This window comes from Amblyomma mixtum, chromosome 2 (assembly GCF_055824585.1).
Source record: "Amblyomma mixtum isolate Tamu chromosome 2, ASM5582458v1, whole genome shotgun sequence".
Classification (NCBI taxonomy): Eukaryota; Metazoa; Arthropoda; class Arachnida; order Ixodida; family Ixodidae; genus Amblyomma; species Amblyomma mixtum.
This window is the reverse complement of record NC_143013.1, coordinates 35,383,646-35,404,229: the sequence shown is the minus strand read 5'-3', so window position 1 is coordinate 35,404,229 and position 20,584 is coordinate 35,383,646. Positions and strand designations below refer to the sequence as shown.

General features: G+C 45.2%; 1 protein-coding gene across 1 annotated transcript; it reads right to left on the bottom strand.

Annotated features, from left to right (window-relative positions):
• Positions 1-873: 873 nt before the first annotated feature.
• LOC149358968 (cytochrome P450 2J6-like) lies at positions 874-15,264 on the bottom strand. Its single transcript, XM_089567598.1, has 8 exons — positions 15,050-15,264; positions 13,329-13,456; positions 10,284-10,390; positions 7,667-7,968; positions 5,629-5,741; positions 2,872-3,133; positions 1,575-1,762; positions 874-938 (listed from the first exon to the last, which is right to left on the bottom strand). Exons 1-8 carry the CDS (start codon positions 15,262-15,264, stop codon positions 874-876), a joined length of 1,380 nt encoding a protein of 459 aa, XP_089423724.1.
• Positions 15,265-20,584: the final 5,320 nt, after the last annotated feature.

The window sequence follows — 20,584 nt, the reverse complement described above, 5'->3', positions numbered from 1 at the left end:
TAGGCCTGGTTAATCTCCCTGCCTTTTCTCATTTTTTGGTATATCTTTATTGCTTACTCTGCATGCGCCAAGATCATAAGGGCGTCTGTGGTGTGCGGGATTGGTCACAGTAGCGCGGTTCTCGGCGAGCACAAGTGGGTACCACGTGCGCGATCCCTTATAAAAATTGTCTATAGACAGTCTATCGACTTCTTATAGACCCTGTTGCCTTCCTATAGATATCCCTTTCAGTCTATTCATAGTCTATAGACTGTCTATAGATAAAAGTACTAAAACTGTACCGAAATTATCTATAGAATGTCTATATACTGTCTATAGCATTTGCATTGCCTAAAGACTGTTCTCTAGGATTTGTCGATAGAAAGTCTATAGACTTTATAGACCGAAGCCCATGGACAGTCTATAGACTGTCTACAAAAATTTATAAGGGATAAACAGTGTGTGGTTTGTACGAGCACCCTTTTCACTCCCCTTGTACTCTTCATCCATTGCGTACCTTTCAACCGCACACCAGATGTGCCTGCCACGACACTCCCTATGCGATGGCAAGCACTTCTCATGAGTGAATTGCACGACAGCTGTTTTGTTCCAAATATCTGGCGCTCTTACGGTTACTTTCAACGCGATTGAGTCAGAGGTCCCGTCCGACGAAAAATTCGGTGGTGTCATGAAATTCTCATTGGCCGGTCATGATGTCGCGACCAATGACCTCGTGTGCGAGTAATTCAAACGCCCCACAACGATCACACTGTACGACAGGGATGACGTCACTACACGATTCCTCATCGGAATACTGGGTCGTGACGCCATGCCAACAACACTGGATAGGGCCACTATAGAAAGAAAAACAACTGCGTTCAAAAGAAAAATGGTCTAGCCGAGACTCGAATAGTTGTCCCTCGGGTCGTGAGCCGGGCGTGCTGCCCTGAGGAGGACCACTGAGGAGCGTTTGTTCAGTGGGTTAGTTTAAGGGCTTTATGCGACCACCTCACACCGCATAGCAACGCTCTCGCATTACTCTCTTAAGACTACTCAAGCGTCCTCGTTAGAGCCGACATTCGAAGGTAAAGCCGTGCGTGTTGTCACACTAATTCAGGATTGGTCGAGAGGGCTGGGACGTCACACATTGAGCTGCAGAATGAAAACGATTAAACCTGGAGTTAAGCTGTGACACACAAAGTTATAAAGTAAATTAATTTCGCTGAAGAGAAAATTAAGGCAATTAGTTGAGAATTTCCATTCAACTAGAGTTAATTTCAATTTTCATTTCACTGGTCAGCGTCTCTGTTTTTTGAAATTAGTTGGGAATTAAACACCGACCCTTGTGTTGCGAGTGAAACGCGTTACCCCTAGGCCCTTGAGGCAGGTTCGTTCTACTCGGCCAGCGAGAGAACTTGTGTGTATTGTGGTGCATCACGTGGTCTAGTATGCCTACTGATATAGGCTTACTCGTGCGTCTAATAAAAATTTACTAAATAAGAAAGTAGCAAATAACCATTAACGCTTTCGCGTCGTAGCTTGAAGGCAGAGCTTATGTGTCCGCCTAATTTCTAAATTTGTTTTCGCATTATTACCGTAGGAGAAAGGAATAAATCGTTCCGGCTTCCGGGGTCGTGTGCCGTCCTCTGAGAGGAAGCGCTCGGGCCGGAAGACTTCCGGGTCTCCCCAGAAGGATGCGTCGTGGAAGATGGACCAGTGCGAGCTGATCACGATGGTGCCGCGAGGGAGGACGTAGTTGCCCACCTTCACGTCCGCACTGGCACTGCGTCCAAGAAAGGTTCAGGGTTGATGCTCGATAACAAATCTCGTAAGCCTTCGTAGCCTATGCGCGCAGATATAGAAAACTTCGAAAAATCTGCGGTGTTATGATGCATGTACTGATAAGTTTGACCAAACGCAAAGAAATCGTTTGGTGCAGCGCTGACACTAATAATCTTATATTGCATTCTGTGCCTGTAACTTTTGTGCATGCTCGTTTTGTCCAATATCACGTCGAGAGGAGCGAACATCCACTAAACTCAGTCGTTGGTTTATTTAAACTTTTTGTTGATGTTAATTAGCTTGACTCCATTCGCTGGTAATCGCGTTGCAAAGGTCACCGTTTTCATGATTAGCCTTAGTCGACGTTATTTCCCCTGACATTAACGACTTAAAGGTAGCCGAGCTCTCGAAGACAAAATATTGGACTTCTAACAAAGCTCTGGCATAAGTTGGTTCGTCAGCAACTATTGTTGCGAAAGCAACACTACGCTAGTAGCCGAGCCATTTCGCGGAGCCGAGGAAAGGTCATACTGCGCATGCGCGAGGAGCAGTGACGTCACAGGGCGCACAGCTGGCGCGCCGCAGCCGTCGCTGCGCGGGTGACTCAGAGCTGTCGCCGCTGCGCTCGCCAGTTGCGAGGCCGCCGCCGCTGCCTCGCGCTCTCCATCGCCTCTCTCTCTCCTCGTCGCTTTCGCAATCCTCCAGGTTTAACCAGCCCTAAACCACTGCAAACTGCCAATTTCTTCATTGTTTCCACTCACTGAGGCGGAACGGTAGGTAAGAAAACCATCACTGTTGTCGCAAGGTGGACACCCAAGGGCAGATTTAAAGCCAAGGTGATATGACGGTGAAGCGCGACACTTAGCTGTTATTTGCTCGCTGGGACTAGGAAGCCGCATGATGTAAAGCAACCAACTTGGAAGCTTGACCACAGCGTTCCTATCGCTGAATAGCTATTTGGAACGTCACTACGTGGGGTACCAGTCGGTATTCCTCGACTACCCATGGCACATAGGCTTGCAAACTTGTGCATTTATTAAAATATGTTATCAAAGACACGTGCATTTCTACGTAGGGTCTGACGAGTGCATAGAGGCGGAATCTACTCACTGTCGCATCACATTGAGTGGGAGGCCGGGCTTGTAGCGCATGGACTCCCAGATGAAAGCCTGTGTGTACGGCAGGCGGCCTCGGTCGCTCCACGACACGTGCGATTCCCGGCCGTCCTCGATCACCGCGTCGATCTCGGCCTGGACGCGACGCTGCAGGTGGGGCTGGATAGCGCACATCAGCAGCAGCCACTCGACAGAGGAGCGCACCGTCTCACTTCCGGCACCAAAGAAGGTCGACACGTTGCCCTTGAGAAGGTCGCCTGTGAAGGTTGACACATATATAGTGTTCGTTCACCATGTCTCTTTTCTCTCGGATATCGGATATATGCATTATGGAGGTTTAATATCCCAAAGCGAGTGGAGGGCTCTGGATAATTTCGACCACCTGGGGTTTTCCATGCTCTGACACCGCGCAGTACACGGGCTTCTAGCATTTCCCCTCCATCGAAATGCGACTGCCGCGGCTGGGATTGAAGCCGCGTCTTTCGGGTCAGCAGCTGAACGCCATAACTACTGAACCACCGCGGCAGCTCTCGTTCATATATATATTCATGCGTATATCCGCAAATATCAGTACAGTTATCTAATGTATTATAATTATTAAGGCGGAAGCCTTTAATGCCTCATCGTTGTAAGCAGGAGTTGTCGACAGAAAATGTCACGCTTTTCAATTGGTCGAAATGCTCGTGACGTCACAGTGCGCGAATTTCAAATGGGGCCAATTGTACTTTGGGTAGTAACCATGCAACCAATCAAAGGGATCGTATAGTGATGCTCCAACTAAGTTGGACTGAGTTTAGTTAATTGCTTAATTAATCAATTAGCCTAATTCAGATAGAGGAGAATGAAGAGGTCAGAAGAAAGAGGAAAAGAAAAGAAAGACGCGCGCCGCAGCGACAACAGCGTCCGCGGAAGAAGACGCTGCTGAAAAAAACAGATAAGTACGAAGCCGCGTTCGCTCCACCACCACGCACTTCCCCACTCAGTTCGACGTTGCTCGTTTCATATACGTTGTGTCGAACATCCTAGACAGTTCCAACAATTGACAGGTGAATGACAGAACACGATGGATAGAAATACAATAATATAAATATAAAATAGCCTAATTAACCTTTCTAGTTAGACCGCATAAATCAATAAAACTGAGAACGAAATTAGTCGAGTTGGGGAATCGAACCAGGGTCTCCGGAGTGCGATACGAGCACGCTAGCCACTCCGTAATGCCAGCAGAATGGTTTGGAATGAACAAAGGCGCGTCTAGCTAATACGGCGTCTTCGTTCACTCCCATCTTCCCCCTTTCCCTTACGGCGAGGTGCAGGTGTCCACCCAGATATGCGAGAGAGATACATTTCCTTTCCTCAAAAAATAAATTTACCGTCCAGCAAGGCGTACAGCCGAATTGGCGATGGCGTTCTGTGGACTCCCTGGCAGCGTTGCAAGACGCTGTGCGTTCCACTCTTACAGGCGAAGCTTAACATGTTAACCACACATCAGTAACACACGCAGACAGCCAATGGACGCGTCATTCGCTGGCAGCACTTGAATCATCATTCACAACCACATTCGTGACAGAATGCTGTACTAAGGCTTTCGCCTTGCACCACTTTAGTCGTCAAAGTGACTCCTAATTTTTTCTGTTCTTAACCTTCCCTTTAGGCCAAATTTGCATTCACTAAATTATACACCCCATATACAACACATGTCCGGGACATAGGAGTAGGTGAAATGTACTATAGAAATAATTTATAGTGCCAACTTTAGTCTACTATGATTATCTTGAGCTCTAGCTGAATTGGGGAAACAAAAGTGTTGACCTAAATTAGAGAAAAAAACTACCTTTAGCACGTCCGAAATGCGTCGTAAACACGCTGTATATAGTATTATGCGGCCGTCGTCTGATACAGAGAGAGAGGGGCAGCTGGCTTTTGTGGCAGTCGTAGTCATCGCTTCGGCACAGGTGGCTGCGGCAGGTCTGTCTCTTTCTCTCACCTCTTAATCCTCTCAACTTTCCCGTCTACCTGCATTGGGCAGTGATAGTAGCTCGAGAGAGGGATAGTGAAACCAGGCAGGGATAGTGGTACGAGGTACTGATAGGGGTTCACATACCCTTGCTTTTTCATTTCCTTCCTTCTCACAGTCACATACTCGCATCTTCACTCCGTCACTGTTTCCTCCTATTTACTTTCCCTTAGGTGGATTAGAAAACCAGTGTTACTGCTACAGGCTTCTCTATGTTTTCTCGAATTAAGACTATCTCATTAAGTACTGGTGCGTGTTGGGCCCACAGAAGCTGCGCCTATAAGGCACGCTGTAGGATTGCCATTGACTTACAAATAAGAAGTATTCATAGCTTCTATACAAGAACTTATGTCTATCTGCGCGTGCTTATATAGTTCTTCAGCTTCTACTTCTTCCAGGACTATACAGTTAACATGATACTCCATAGAGGCTTCGCCGGACTCTAATATAAACTAAAAACTGGCCCTAGAAATGCTAAGCATACAAACGCTCTTGGACTTTTTTTCTCTCCTCCGTTAAGACCAAACCACACAAAAGTTGCTGGTATTCCAGTAGACTAGAGATTCACTGTGTCAGACAGCGTTGTTCTTTATATCCGTGCTGCTGAACCCTGAATCTTCAATGGCAGAATCAGTGGTGTAGGTCAAGGTAGCAAATTAAGGTGAAAAAAGTGCTTACTTTTTGGTATGTTTACTTTTTAAAAGACAATAAATGCCATTATGTTTGAACACTTACGCGTAAAGGTGTTGCTGTATCCGTTTTTATGCCTCATCTTGCTGAGGAAGCTGTCGATGTAGTCTCGGACCATGCCGTCCTGGTAAGTTTCCTCGTGCATGCTGATTTTGGAACTGGAACAGGTAATTGGGTGAAAGGCGGACAACTTAGAGACTCGAAGAAATCCTTCTCTCAAAATCCCGAGTTTATAGAGCTATGTTTTCCTCATCAGCTGCAGTGACACGAGGGAAGACTGCAATTGTGCACGCGCCGACAACCAGCTCGTGCTAGCCAGTTACTTCAAAGGGGCTGATGTCTCAGTGAAAAGATATATTCTCTATTTTTGCCTTTCGTGTTGCGCACTTATTAAAACTTTCAAACAATTGAACCTACATACGTTCAGGGCGGTTTTTTATAAGCGAATCTTTCCTTCTAAGCACCGCATCCGCGTTGAAAAGCGTTGCATTACTGGATACCTTGACATTAAAAGAAACATATTATGCGATCTAAATTTAAATGTGCATTCTTGAACTAGATTGTGGAAACGCCGGGACACTGAAAGAGGGAGAATTCAGAAAAGGGTCATGTGGCCTCTAAATGGCTTTGCTCTTTCTGCACGTCGTACGCTGTGGCCCGCTAAGTACGTGACCACAGTTTACCTTCATCTTCTCTCGTGGCATTTTTGCACGTATGTGCCCCGCTGATTTTGGTGCGGAAGGCTACACCGCCGTTGTCAATAGTGGCTTCAGTGGAAACAGTAACTCTATTACTACTCTTGTCGCTTGAATTATCTGTAACCTGTGCCATAGATATGCCTAACGACCATGATGACAGAAGACCATGAACTTCCCATTGCATGCGTAAACTAATAACGACTGTGCTTCGCAGCAGAGCGAAAACTGAGGCAGACGGGAGAGCTTATTCTACCTGTTTTGACTGTCCACCAAATCACCATTGCTAAAGAGAACTGCGCATGCTTTTGACACTCACAACTTTCATTAATAACACTGTACATATTCTTCGTATGTCTTATCGAAGCACATATTACGTTTATAATGCACTGGTAACACGATTAGGCCTCTTATGCTACACGGCGGCTGGTTCCGAAACAAAGTATGCGGTGGCTAGCGGGAGGCACGTCGTTAGATAAAGTGCATCCCTAGCCTTGGTGCACCACATTCTTGCTTACAGATCCAAACTAATCTTATATGTTGTCGTATTTTACATTGCCACACCCATGCAGAGCCGATGCCGAACACTCAGAAGACAAAGAAGATGAAGTAGAGGCAGCTCCTGCTCGAACTCGGCAAGCGGACCTAGCTCGCATCATTCGCATGTTGTGCCCTGAATAAGCCTCCTGCTTGTAACAATGTATCATATTATCGATATTCTGAACTCTTTCGCGATTCCCTTCGAATTCGATATATCCAGGACGAAGACAAGTCCTCTTGTCGAAATGTTGGCTCAAGCAACCTGAGGTTTTCCCCTCCCTTGTTCATTTTGCGATCGCCAAGGACCATCTACCACACCCTCTCTCTACCATGTATCCAGGATGTACTGTATAACATGGCGATCACAGGTGTTATCTGACCTCGTGTTACATGTCTCCTTGTGGAGATTATTGTTGCCTATGTTATAAGATGTACCTATAACTCTACAATTTAGAGTGCCGCTGCTAGCGCTTTGCTCCTTCGCAAAATTTTTGTTCTGTGGGAGTATTTGCGCAGATCGCTAATATCAGTAAAGATATTCGATTCGTATTCGATTTAGTTCCATCACTATTTATTTACATTTGTGTTCGATTCGCTTTATAGCAACACTCTTCGTATTGGTTTCGGTGGCAAACCCACACTGTCCGTATTCGATTCGTTTCTGAAAAAAGTGCTGCACGCACACCCATAAATGTGGGGCATAAAGTTACGAAGTTCTCGTGTCCCAAGATTTGTAGTTATACAGGCATTCCATGTGACGAGATCATTTTGCAAACACGCAGTTCATACGATAATAACGCATATGCATCATAAAAGCAGACTATACTATATTGATGGAAGACACTCACTCGGCGAATTTCTCTCTGCGGGCCAGGGCATCCTTGAGCTTGTAACAGGCACCCACATGGAAAAAGACGAGCAGCTTACGCAGCCAGAGGAAGAAGTTAAAGATTGACACTTGAGCTGCGAGTGACGGGATGACCTCGATCAGCTTATCGAGGTAGATGCGTTCTGGGTCATCGTACTCGAAGCGCCGGCCGAACACCAGCGCCGAGATGATGTTGGACATACTGGGTGTGAGCAGGACCGTGGGCACTACGGGCTTGCCCTTGAGGGACTCCAGCTCGCGCGTCAAGTGCGACACTTCCTCCTGCATGTACGGCATTGTGCGCTTGGAATTCTTTCAGCTCCCATTCTCTGCAAACTGAGGCGAACATGTTCCGGAAATCATGGCGAACCTGAAGCTGAAGATTAGGACGAATGTAAAGCCGAACTTATCCGAAACATTGCGAGACTTATCCTGCGAATGGTATCTTTGCATAATCTTAAAAATCTTCATCGTACTACAACCACAAATGGGATTCGAGCCAGCGGCTGCGCAAAGTGAGAAGTTTTGCTTCCTGCTGCCTGAGACCACTTGTACATAACTGCAGGCTCCTACTCTATACGTTCTAACTGGTAGCCTTTCCCATCATGTGTTACATATCGTCGTCTTCGTGATCGTTTCTCCGTTCGTTTTTTCTGTACTCTGAACGCCAGTTAGCGCATATGGGGGTAAAGGGAGTAAGTTGTCCTCTAGATTACTCCCATTTTTTGGGGCAGAATGTACTCCCCGAGTCCCGGCTGATTTCGATCAATCAAATGGAGTTGACTGGTCTTCAGTGTTCGACTTGCATGATACAGAAATGGTCATTTCATATAATACAAACACTGTTACTGAGGTTATCACTACACACATTCCTGAATATGTTAAAGAAAAAAAACGTCGATACCCCTTTTGGTTCTCGGCAGAGCTTAACAAGCTTTTCATATAAAGCTTATACAGGGTGTTTCACTTAAGACGTTCTGAAATTTTTTAAAAATAGGGTTTTTGATTTGGAAGACTGCTTTTCGCGGCATAGCATTGTCAGCAGCGTAGTAGATTAGTATACACCTAGGGCGTGCTAACCAGTAAGCTGGTTAACTAGTATCTCATAGTTAACTTTTAACTATTGCTCTTAGTTTACTTATTTCGTGTAGCCCACCAAAAGTAACGTCCATATCAGTTTTTAGAACTTCGAAAACGCGGTTACCGTCGGCGCTGCGGCCCAACAAATTTTGGCTTTTTCGACTAGTTACGTGCACTGGAGAGGTTGCTTTGCCTGCAAGCTTCTCGAAAGCGCATGTATTTTGCGCGATGACGCCAAATATTGTTGGGCCACAGCGCCGAGGGTAACCGCGTTTTCGAAATTTTTAAAGTTGATATGGATATTACTCACGGTGGGCTACACGCCTCTCAATAATTTAAGAGCCTGAAGTCGGCATAAAACGAAACCATCACATAGGAAGGTCACATGACCATTTGTCACCGGTCACATGCCCGGCAGGCCACGAAACCATAGTCCACGTGGCCCGTTGGTCATTCCCTAACACTTTCACTTGTCGCATTCATTATCCATATTCCGCTTTCACATAGAGCTTAGGCTGAAACAAATCTCCCATTACCTCTCAAGAAAACAATTGTAAATGACAGAAATCAGTGACTAAGATTTACAAGTTTCAAAATTTTGCATCAAATACAGCAACGAAGAAAACCATAAAAGTTATTAAAAAAACTCAAAAATAAGTCGCTTTTGCCCCAAAGCTTCGAATATTGTGGCAGAAGTTTATTTGTTAATTCCGTTAAATTGTTTGTTTATTTGTACCTATTCATTTGTAATAAACGTTCATTCCTATTGTTCATAAATTTGTATCGAGAAAAAAATGAAAGTAAGGAGAAAACCAAAATTATGCTTTTATTACGTCAACATTGAAAAAGTTTGTCCCAAAACTTGTTACTTCCGCTCTAGCTTGAGAAATCGGCACGCCACGAACTGGCAACACTTGGCGTTTGGTCCATTTTGCTCGAATGCGCAAGTTACAAAGGTAAACTTGGACGGCGGGACATCGATAGAAACAGCACAAATATTTCATGTCCTTGCTCAGACAGACGTGCAGATTGCGTTTCAAACAGTGGCTTAAGCCTTGGTAAAGGGGTGAAGTGAGGCTTTCACAGCAGTCTCTTCTCGTCTACTTCAGGCGTTACTAATGCGTGAGCATTAAGAGGGATTGTGCCAGCGGTAACCGCGCCTGCCGTTTTTCAGTAGCCAGTGGCAGATGGTAACCTGCTCACGGCGCTGCGAACAAACAGTACATTACCTCGGATGCAACGAACCTTATTATGCCACCTCGGATGTAACGACCTTCGTATGTTAACCACGGATATAGCGAACCTATGTATATAATGAATTTTCGTGTTGACCTTGGAAGTTACATACTTAAATGAATCACCTCGTATATATAACGAACTTTAGTGTGCCGACTTCGGATATAACGAACATTTGACTGCAAACGTATTCAAACGATCCAGCGAGGATTGAATAAGAGACTTTTTCCACTATTACAAATAAACTAATATTGCTACTAGCTTTTGTATATAAAGCTCACGCGTATATGGTTCTCCATTGCAGGCGTAGCCACGCCCAGGTTCTTGAACGTCTTGAGCGAGAACTGCCGCTGCTCCTTCCACAGTGGTCCATTCAGCAGGAGCAGGTCTGCACAAAGATTGAATTGGTGGGAGGCAGTCTGACGGGAAATTTTCAGGTGCACATATCTACACGGATCCCGCCAGCTTGCACGCTCGCTGAAGTCTAGCGTGACTTCCTGTCGCTTTCAACCCAGAGCCTAACAGGTGGGCAGAGGTAGCAGGTGGGCAGGGTGGATTATTTTTATCTCGCGTAAATGCGAACGTGCGAGTAACACACATAGAAAAATGAAACAGCAAGCCACTTTAAGAAATACAAATGATAACGCACACAAAAATAATCGTAGACTAAAATGAATAAGACCAGCGGCACATCTTAGACAAAGGCAAAATGGGAAATTTTACGAAACAATAAAAGGTATATTTTATTTCAAATTCTACGTATGGTCCGTGTTCGATAAAATTGAATCAGGAACTAACATAAGAAGCATCAATAATATTTTGTTATAAGTTCTTGGGGGTGAAATGAACTGGCATAATGAAAAGCCCTCCGTAATTGACGTGATATTTCTTTCTCTTCCGAGGAAAAAATGAGTACCTTGAATGCGTCATTAGAAAAGAAATACTCGTTTAGTGTATGCTCGTATTGGTGCCTTGTTACTCTAGGTTGCAAATACGAAAAGTTTTGGGGGATATCAATTCCGTACTGAAGATGTAGAATTTGACAGAGGAGTGTTAGTCCAGCTTGTTTTGCACACGTTGATAATGTGCTTAGGTCTGCGCGAGCTAAGACACGCGAGAGTGTGTCATTGTGACGATATCTGCTGTGAATGAACCTTGCTGCTTTTCTTTGTACTCCTTGAAGTTTAGCCATATATTAGTCGCTGTATAAACTTCAATAAAACGGAGAGTTGAGCTAGTTGGTACATGTTTCTTGGAAAAAACAGCGCTAAACGAAGGACAACGAAAAAGAGTACAACAGGACCGGCGCTGACTATCAACTGAAGGCTTTATTAGAAACAACACGCAATATATACTCCATCGACAACCAAGAACGCATGGCAACACCAAAAGCTACAATGATACATCAATCACCTGGATCAAGATACTTCAGTTCACAGTCATGAACTATTACAGAGGGGATGCTCACGCACGAGTCACTGTTTTTTTTTTAATATGAAAGGCTTCACTGATTTCCCGTGTTAGTTTACCTTTGTGCTTGTACAGAATCTTAGTTTCATTAAAAATGGGGGTACATGATTTTTCAGAAGAATCAGGTTGGTTATTCTGGGAACAGTTCCTGTAATGCAAGGCCAAGTTTGACGACGGAGCCCCCCTTAATGAAGTGTTATGGTCTCTTAAGCTGTATAAAGAAATCCAAATGTGTTAGCTTATTCTAAAATAGTTCTCACAAATGTTTTCAGTGCTAGAAGCTGAATATTGATTAGAGCGATGTTTAGTTGTCTTGTTAAATAAAGCAGCTTTCGTAGCGCAGTAGTGGTAATATTAGTTCTGTGTGCTTCGCCATAAAGGTTTGATGTCGGTATGATTGCTAAATATTTGTTTTTCAACCCTCAAAAGTGGTGAGCCAGTTACCGTGTACGTGAAGTGAGATAACTGCTTTTTTTCTTGGTACTGCCAGTGCCATTGATTCATTGACATTAATAAACATTGATATTATTATACACAACTAGATAATACCAGTATTCTGAGAAGATGACAAAAAGAAACAGACAGAGGGAATGTTCTTGGTATTATCTGCTGAAAGAAGGTACTAGCAATTTTTTGTGGAACCACATCGCTTCTGGTGCAGCATTATAGCATTGAAAAGCTCTGAGAAGCCGAGATGAATATATTAAAATAGATGTTCGACCTGTCGTAAGTCCGTTAGACTTCCAAGTGTCTAGGTTGAAGCATCGAAAAATGTGACTGTGAAGTTAGAATTCGGAGAAGTGCAGATGGCTTACCCATGTTAATTTTTCGACATGCAAAGTACATTTTAAAGAATGACACCTTAAAAGTTGAGATGGGACAGAAGCGGCTACGAGGTCGACCCATGAAAATCCGCGCAAAGGAGGACACCGTACAGAGAGGCATTAGAAGTAAGCAACTACTACTACGTCACTACAACAAAAAACAAAAAAAAACAGCACACTATAACAACTCACGACAAACATTTATAAGGTGGAGGTCCATTATAAGCCTTCGATGCAAGAAGGTGGTGGTTGTCATCTTCTCTCATTTTTAAATCTGCAGCCCGTGGGTAAATGAATGCGTTGGGGGAAGCTGATCGCATATTGCAACCTCGAATAAATTTCTACGATCGGGACAAAAAAAAAGTGCCCTAGAGAGGGAAAGAATTGACTCCTAGTAAACACTCATACATTTGCGGGATCACCATCTGGTAGCTATACCGGATCATTATTAGATCTAAGAGGATTCTGGTGTGGACTAGTTGGTTCATGCTTTAACAAACGGATTCACACAGCGCAACGGAAAGAGGAGAAGGAAAACGAAACACAGGACGGGCACTTCTGTCCCGTATTTCGCCCGTCCTGTGCTTCGTGTTCCCTCTTGTCCTCGTTCCGTTGCGCTGTGTGAATCCGTTTCTTGAAGCATTATCACATCGTAGTAGTATCGCAGGTTATGCTTTATTGTGAAGATAGTCGTGTTTTCCTATTTTTCCTACAGCTGATATCTTGAAACTTTCTGTTGATGAAAGTTATCGTTATTCACTTTCTCTCGGGAAGTAGCCTTTAGCACCAAGTATTTTTCGCAGTATACTTCACATGCATATTATCGGGAGCTACGTGATAACAGCTTACGTAAGGAAGTACGTTAAACCAACCCATAACACCTTTGCTATCACTGATGGGAAACTATGAAAGTGCACAAGTATCTACAGTTTATCCAGCTGCACCCGAATGAACATGCTTGTTGCTGGTGTTCTGCTGGGAACATGTGGGAGAGGGCCCTCATGTTCCGACGCCCGCCATGCCTTTACTTACTTTGTGATTTCTCGTCGACGTAGAAGGGGAATTCTTCTGGCCTATTTAGCAAGGCGTCCTGCGTGAAAGCTTCCTTCACGGAGCCGAAGTCGCACAGGAACACCACGTACCGGCTGCCCAGGTTAAATCTGCTCGCAATTGCAGAGTTAGATGTTAGAGTACAGGGGGAGTAGTGGTAGGTCAGGATAAAGGTAGAAGATAAGTTCGAGTACATGATCAAGCTTTACCTGGAGAGGTAAAGTTTTACGCACTAGTGTATACACTGAAGTTAGACGTTAAAGACTTTGAGGGTTTACTGCTGTTCTTACAACGACGTGTCCTGTAAGCCGCTTGAAAATAAATATATATTTCGCCAGCTCCATATGGCAACGCACGAAAACTCCCAGCACATAGGGGTTGAACAGGCATCATACCGATGAACGATTAATTTCTAGGCAGAGTTCATGAGCTTATTGTTAACACTCGTGTACGCTGTAGAGATGTGCATAACCGGCACTGGACAGTGTCTATCATTTGTACGTGTGTTCGCACGCAGGGCGCGTTCATGGGATGATCTTGGTCTTTCAACAACACCTTTAGCAGCAGTGACTTCTCTTTTATAGCCCCTCCTGGCCTGCCAGAGAGAAATACTGGTGTTCTTTGTGGCTGGGCTTTTTGTTGTCTCTCTTACCAGTGATAGGTGAACAAACCTGTGAACAAGAGCTTCCACTGGATAGATGAATAAATTTTATTTTAGAAGAGTAGGCAGAGGATTAGAGTTAGAGGCATGGGGCAGGCATTTGTGACAAGGACCTCTTGGGCCCTGAAGACTTCGATGGCTCGCTCGGTGACCTGGCGTTGCACGACCGTTTCTTAGCTAAGCAATGCGGCCTCCCAATTCTCGAGATGAGTGAGCTGCAGTTACTTCAAAGGGGATATGCTGGCTAGTTCATCAAAACTTGGCACGTTGGCTGGTGCGCCACACCATTTGCATAGGGGAAAGTGCGTAGCCGGGTACATGGCTGCGTAATGGGAGGAGTTAGGGAGGGAGTGAGTCTGGAGGTGCTTCCAGGCGACCTCCTGTTGGTGGGTGAGGGCTTTGCGTCTAGGAGAGAAAACAGTTCTCGTTAGGCGATAGTGTTAGGTGTTTTCGTGGTAAGTGACCTTGCGGTCCCTAACAGAGCGAAGCTCCCAGGGGATTCGAGGAAGCCCATCCGTCCCGTCGGTAAGGAATCAAGTTACGGCATGGCTTCCTCGTCCCCTGGGAGGAGTGAGATATGTGCCGGTGCTTAAATAAGCTGGGCATGTCGAGGGAGAGTTTGGTGATAGGACGTGAGGACACAGAGCTGCAGGGGACATCCTGCCTTTTGAGAAATTTCGGGTAGTAGTTGTGGAGTCACTGGTTATGTGCTTGCCGCTAGTGGAGGCGAAGATCAAGGCAAATGACCTCCTTTTTAGCCTCCTCCGGCACGGCAGTTCTGAGAGAGGTAAAGTTTCGTAATTTTGAACAAACTGCTCTTAGTTTTGCTGTAATGTTTGTTTCAACTATGACTTGTATGTTGTATTTCCAGCTTTACATTCACAATCAAAAGTCACTGCTAGTTGCAATCATTCCATTTGAACTCTATAAACTCCATCTTGGCTGGATCTCGAAACACATTTGACTAAAGCCAGCATTTTGCGCGGGAATAAACACTTGCTTCAAAGTTGTAAGCTGCCAAAGGAGACGAGCAAATACGCACCCGAACACGCTGCCGTACTTCTTCCTCAGTTCCTCGACGCCGTGGTGGTCCTTGGGCATGAAGGGAAGGTAGCCCAGGAGGGGCACTCCGATGGGGCCAGGTGGGAGGTCCTTGCGCAGATTCCTCTTGAGCATGTTCCACAGGTACTGCACCAGGAGTGCCCCCACTCCCGCCACCAGACCCGCAACGAGGCACTTCCAGAACACTGCCTGCATATTCCCACCCGCTGTCTTCTCGCAGCTGGTCCACTAGCGCGGCCTGCCGAACGAGAGGATCTGATTACGCCGAGCGGTGGATAGCCTCATGAAGCGGAATGGTCAGCGCGTCGCGTAAGCAGATAGGCTTGTTTCCGTGTAAGAAGACTTTACTCAGCGTAGCGAAGGGCAAAATGCAAACGCAGGGGTTTTACGAGGAATGGAAAAGCACAAAAATCGTCGCACTTTATATGGACACCTAAGCCACACCGTCAGCTACCGTCATGGAAGGGATGAAAGAGGGTGTAAAAGGTGGCAGAGGGAAAAGTCACAGTACAGTGGAGGGTTCCTGGTTTATTTTGACTAAATGGTAGGGGTGTGCGAATATCAAATTTTTCGAATACGAATCGAATACGAATACTTGGTTCCGAATATCGAATCGAATATCGAATAATCAAGGACAGATGCATTTAACCACTACAAAACATTTATTTCAGCACCCAAGAACATCACAGTTCAACTATCAGTGATGAAATGAGCACAAAAGGTGTGTGTGGCTGCACAAAAAGTATCCAAGTCTCGAACATTGTTCTTAGAAGAGTGGAAATAGTGGAAATATCAGAGAAGATGGCTAGTACACAGCATTGATCAAGGCTAGGTTGCCATAAGCACAAAAGCGCGTTGCTGGGATGAACATAAAAGGTTGTCGTGGAGGAAAAACCGGCTGCTCCACATGGTCAGGCAGAAGTAGTTCCCTTCTAGCTGAAACGACTTCTCCAGCCAAAGAAAATGCCCTCTCAATTGGCACTGAACTGACACGTATTGCGAGGTATTTCGTGCACAGCTCTGACTATACCAGCTTCGCAGGTATAGCCACAAAGAAGTTCACCAGCGCAGTCAGCTACTGCATGGCCCAACGTTACGCATTGCTCTGGGCGCCGCCATGTTGTTATGTCTCTGTCGATAGGACTTGCGGACCGAAATGAACGCTGGTGCTCGCAATAGAATATTCGGCTAGATACGAATATTCGCGTCGTGTCGAGTATTCGAAACAACACGAATACCTGGATTTCGAATCGAATACGAATACTAAAAATATAATATTCGAATTATATTCGAAAATTTCGAATATTCGCACACCCCTACTAAATGGAGTTCTTTAAAGTGACCTAACATCACACAGCAGGCGGACAGTTTTGCATTTCGCCTTCATGAAGGGGTCAATGTTTTTGGCGCAGTGTGGTGCTTCTTCCTGTAGCGGCATTTAAGGTTATTGCGAGGCTTGACAAACCCGCCGCGGAGGATACCAAAAGCAACCGAGTGCTTTTGGCACTCGCCTGCTAAGCCGGAGTACCCTTCTTCAAACACGGCCGGCGAGAAGTCGTACTTCCCAGCAACAAAGTCCATAGACGTGCGAAGCTGCTAGACTGACAATTTCGGTGTTTCTGGATCGTGCTTCAAGACAAGAAGCCCGTCAGTTTGTGATTAACAACAGGAATGGACTGGATATACTCTGATTGATTCCAGTATAGCAAGACTCAGTGGCTGCATAAAGTGCGGAAGAAGCGCTACTTGAGAGTGTTTGCGATGGCACCGGTGCCATCGCAAACCGGCACTAGTATCATCGGTACCGATGATACTGGTGTGCAATATCACATACAGCAGCAGTTCTTTATTTGTTAATCCTATTGAGGAAAAAGTCTACAAGAGCAGAAGATTCTCAACCTATATTAACCTTATTTTGACAGATCCTCAGTTGAAAATATAGTTTCCTTGAAATATCATCGTAACAGTGACATTTGACACCAATCGATTCACAGATGCACTTGGTGGCGAATTTACATGCAGATTTTATAATCTCAAAATGCGCCTCACCTCCAGTAGCGAAGTAAACGTCAGTTTTGGGTCGGAAGAACCACCAACATCTTACTAAATGTCGACGCCTAAGGAATAGTGGCCGTGAAGAGCGGTAATGAAGAGTGGTAGGGAGCCGCCTAGTGTCGCCTTCGGGATGCGCGCGAATGCCGAAAAACTGCCGAGGTTTACATGGATGCCGCACGATGCTCCTGGCTGTTTCGTGCTTCGTTGTTCGAAGCACATAGTCTGGCTGCGATGTGTAGCTGGGCTGGAAGCGATTTTCGGTCAACGAACTATCTGCAGACGTATACAGGAAAGCAGACGTCAGTGGTTGCTCCAAACAGCCGTCAACTGCGGCGCGCCGTCAGCAGCTGCTGGCACTTATCTCGGAGTCAACAGCAACACAGAGTTCTGTTGTGGACAGCGCAGAAGGCGCGAAGCTGGCAGCGCTTTATCGAGTCCCGAATGAGGGCGCTGTAGTTGCGGCAACCTCGAGCGTGCACAGCACACGGTCACGTGGTAGCTTTGCAACTTCGCGGGCTTTTATTTTTAGACGCTAAAAGAGCTATCCTATGGCTACCTCGTCAGAAGCGACTGGGTCGTACCCTACCATTTTCATGGCGCTCGACGACTCTCCAACTAAACTGTCCAGAACTAAACCGTATAAAGGCGTTTTTTAAAAGTTATTTTTCTAAAGTAAATCAGTTATTCAAGTAGGCAGAACGAAAAAAGTTCTGGCTGGCGATTTACATTACCACAGGCCGCCGCGGTGGCTCAGTGGTAAGGATGCTCGGCTGCTGACCCGAAGGACACGGGTTCGATCCCGGCCGCGGCGATTGAATTTCAATGGAGGCGAAATTCTAGAGGCCCGTGTACTGTGCGATGTCAGTGCAGGTTAAAAAACCCCAGGTGGTCGAAATTTCCGTAGCCCTTCACTACGGCGTCTCTCATAGCCCGAGTCGCTTTGGGGCGTTAAACCTCCTGAAACCATAAACCAAACCATCTACATTACTCTGAACATAATTCATTTCACTTCATTTCGCCGCAACTGTTTTTTTTAAGGTTTGTTCTATTTTAGCTCGGACACCTCACCCCAGAGGGCTTAGAAAAAAATATTATTAGAAACGGGCGCAAGCATAAAACACGCGAAACTCACTCAAGAAGTCTAAATAAGGCGAATACACTACTCGATTACTTTTGGTTGTCCCGACCCCCGTGAATTTTTTCGGGATGACTGTTCGTAAAGCCTCGCCACGGTGGGTCAGTGTTTATAGCGTTCGGCTCCTGACCTGAAGGACGCGGGTTCAATCCCGGCCGCGCTGATCGCATTTCGATGGAGGCGAAATGCTAGAGGCTCGCGAACTGTGTAATTTTAGTGCACTTTAAAGGTCCCGAGGTGATTTAAGTTATCCGGAGCCCTTCATTACGGCGTCCCTCATAGTCTGAGTCGCTTTGGAACGTCAAGCCCCATACACCAAACACCGTCTTCGTGTAGCCGCATATCCGGTTAAGTTTGACGTTGCTACTTACTATTCGCTATAAATTGCATTTGCTGTTAATTTCTATCAAAACACTGCTCTTTGGCTTTCAAACCACTTTTGCACTTTTTTCGTGGGCTCCTTCAGGATCAAAGATCTCGAATCAAGACAAGAATGAGAAAATTAAGCACTGTCAGGATCAAATGTACACCACTTTTAAAAAATTCACTGCATCCACAAGCGTAAAAAAATGTAAACTATTGCTGGACTCAGCATCATGTATAATACTATGCTTAAGGAAGCATAGTCGTAGTAACAAATGCCGAACCATTTAGCTGAGTTGTGCGCTGCTCACATACCAACTTTAGGACAGGCGTCGGAAACTTGGTGCCCTTACCACCTCCGAACTCCTTCTGCCACGAAGGTCCCTTCCTTTCTGCGGTGATGCAGAGACCGGTCACAAACTTAACCACAGCTATACTTCAACCAGTGTAGAAGCGTAACAATAACGCCTCTCCAAAAACTCTAAATTTCTTTTGGTATTGCGTAAAAACGGTACGCACTAAAACTCAGGTCAAGCAGGAAACAAGAGAGCACGGCACATAAAGCATGTGCGTGGAAACTCGTTGCGGAGCCCTTATGCGAAATGGGCCATCGATAAGGTCCTGATAAGACGCTCGCCTTTGGTCATAAGAGCGAGAATGACCTGGTTCTAGGGGCGTGCAAATACTCATGTTTGAAACAGAAAACGCGAATGGGACGATGACAGGAAGAAACGTAAAGCAACAAGACAGGCTTTACGTTTCTTCGTGTCATCGTCGCATTCGCGCCTTTTCTGTTTCAAACATGGCTACGAACCAACTAACCAAAACAAAAGTACTTCTAATGCAATACTCGAAGTTTTCAAATAGCGAATTGAAAACCCTCTTATTCTCTTCACTCAATGAATCAAATAGTGAATATTTAAAATTATTCGACATGAACTCATTATGTCAGCCAGCGTTGAATTACTTTTTGAACCACTGGCACGAAAGCTCGTGAATGGCACGCCGTAGTTTACTTCGACAACTGCTTCAAAAATAGGGGCCACTCTTGCACCGCAAAAACATGCTGTCGTGAGCATGCATGCGTTCTATTCGCGTGGCGGAGTTGATAATATTCACACGTAGCCTCCAAGGTTGGAAGATGTGGCATAGTTCAGTCAGGTTTAGCTAATCCTCCCTTGATGTTCGATGTCTGGGCCATGGCTCTTACATATAGCTCACACGCATCCCACGTGCTGTCATATGACGCTGGTTTATTCGCTGCCTTCATCAACAGCGAAGTTATTTTCGTATACGTATGACATGACAGTCGTAGAATTAATATACTCGCTTTGTGTTGCGTACGTCGGTTCTGGAGCTTTGTCAGCTGTCGATATAACATTATTTACCGATACTGCACACCGTACATATACATGGCGCAAGTGGGAGGGGCATCTGTGAAATAATGCAAACTTGCACATGACAAATGGAATTATGAAAAGAAATTGCACACAATTCAATAGAGAAAAAAATCACAAGCAAGGAATTTCATAATGAGCGAAGTACATTTCACAACACAAGAATCGGCGCTTCAGGCCGTCGAAATTATCTGTTGCTGCAAAAGCATAAAGGGTAAGGAATTGCACTCTGTGGCAGTTCTGGCGAAAAAAAAAAAGCTGTGTTTAGGAGTGTTTATCTCGAAAAATCGAAGGCAGCGAGTGAGAAGGTGCTTGAGTGAAATAAATATGTTGTCTTTCCGGTATAATTCTTCTTTACACAATTCGACAACTTTAATTTCAGCTTACTTGATAGCTCCCGTTATGCAAAAAATCCAGCCGACTGAATATTCGACGAGATTCGAGGGAGTCTGCTATGGGGCACACGTTAGAAAATGAATAATATTTTTTATACTAGCTAAACATATTCCGAACAGCTTTTCTTTGATGGTGAAATGTTTAGGGGAATTCCCCAAGGTGGAGTAGA

Bases quoted from the DNA above. Each gene is read 5' to 3' on its own strand.
- LOC149358968 (XM_089567598.1), bottom strand. From the start codon at position 15,264: ATGCAGGCAGTGTTCTGGAAGTGCCTCGTTGCGGGTCTGGTGGCGGGA. The intron at 10,391-13,328 runs GTAAGTAAAGGC...ATCTTTGTGCAG, and splicing joins CGTCGACGAGAAATCACAAA to ACCTGCTCCTGCTGAATGGA. The intron at 5,742-7,666 runs GTGAGTGTCTTC...TACCTGTTCCAG, and splicing joins CGCAGAGAGAAATTCGCCGA to TTCCAAAATCAGCATGCACG.